This window comes from Contarinia nasturtii, unplaced genomic scaffold, assembly GCF_009176525.2.
Source record: "Contarinia nasturtii isolate CC-2019 unplaced genomic scaffold, AAFC_CNas_1.1 Cnas_scaffold_5468, whole genome shotgun sequence".
NCBI classification, from domain to species: Eukaryota; Metazoa; Arthropoda; class Insecta; order Diptera; family Cecidomyiidae; genus Contarinia; species Contarinia nasturtii.
Window position 1 is genome coordinate 1 of NW_022202739.1, and position 1,229 is coordinate 1,229.

Below are 1,229 nucleotides of genomic sequence, written 5' to 3' on the forward strand. Positions count from 1 at the left end.
CATTCATTTTATTTACAATTGGAAAGAATAAAAACTAAAATGTTTAAGAAAACAGTGTTGTTTATGATATACAAATAAATGCATTACAGAATTGGTAGATAAATGCATCGGTTCCCGCATTCACATCATCATGAAGAATGACAAGGAAATGGTGGGCACATTACTGGGATTTGATGATTTTGTTAACATGCTGCTGGAGGATGTTACCGAATACGAAAATACACCAGAAGGCCGGCGGGTCACAAAACTCGATCAGATCTTGCTCAATGGAAACAATATTACGATGCTTGTGCCGGGTGGTGATATACCAGATAATTAGAAAATAAATGTTTATTCTAAGTGGAGGAAAACGTTAATTAAAATATATACTTTCAAAGTACTAGATGTGTTTTTATTTGCTTGACCAAATATGGGTGATTGAGAAGAAATAACATTTCAAACAAAAACTTTTTCCTCTTTATTTAAAAATTAATCCGATTCTATTTGCTTTGACATTTTTCTTCGGAATCAAAGCAATGGGCCGACAAAGCATTTCGTCAATAGTCTAAAAACATGAAAAATATACAATTTTAAAATGAAATTGAAGAATGTTTACATTGGATGACATAAAATTTACAATTTTTGTGGCTCGATTTTCTACATCGTTCAGTAAGTTATAAAAGTTATTCGCATCTACAGTTTGGTCGTATTTGTTTAAATTTTCTCTCATTCTATTCGCCTGAAAAAAAGAATCAAATGAATGAGAAAAAAGAGATGAATCGTTGAAGTTGGCCGCTGTATACTTACCACACTTTTTGGTATACGCATATGCGGATATTTATCTTGATAGCTTCTGATTACTTGTGTTGCTTCCGCATATTTTCCACAATCCGATAATACAAATAATCGAATACAAAATGCCGCGAAATTAAAATCGTGGGCGGGTAATATATCCAGCGCTATTTTGGCTTGATCCAGATTAACCCTCAAACGCACACGTGGGGTCTCTTAGGCCCTAAGAGTTAGTTTTTTGAAAAAATCACAAAAATATAAAAAAAAATTGGAAAATTTCGCTGAGCGTTTTCTTTTTTAATATCATATCTATGTGATAAAATCAAAAATTTCAATGTTTGGTGCATAGATGAAGTTTTGGGAAGTCTTATACAAAATACTAACGTAAAAGCACAACGGGGTCTTTTGGACCCCAAATTATTTTGTATGGGAAATGATGTATTCTGTATGGGCCAATA

At 32.7% G+C, this 1,229-nt stretch overlaps 1 protein-coding gene across 1 annotated transcript; it reads left to right on the plus strand.

The window, feature by feature from the left end:
• Positions 1-67: 67 nt before the first annotated feature.
• LOC116351432 (U6 snRNA-associated Sm-like protein LSm5) lies at positions 68-379 on the plus strand (the record flags this gene model as incomplete). Its single annotated transcript, XM_031783528.1, has 1 exon — positions 68-379. A coding segment is annotated over one exon (252 nt), but the record flags the coding sequence as incomplete, so codon positions are not given.
• Between the last annotated feature and the right edge of the window lie 850 nt (positions 380-1,229).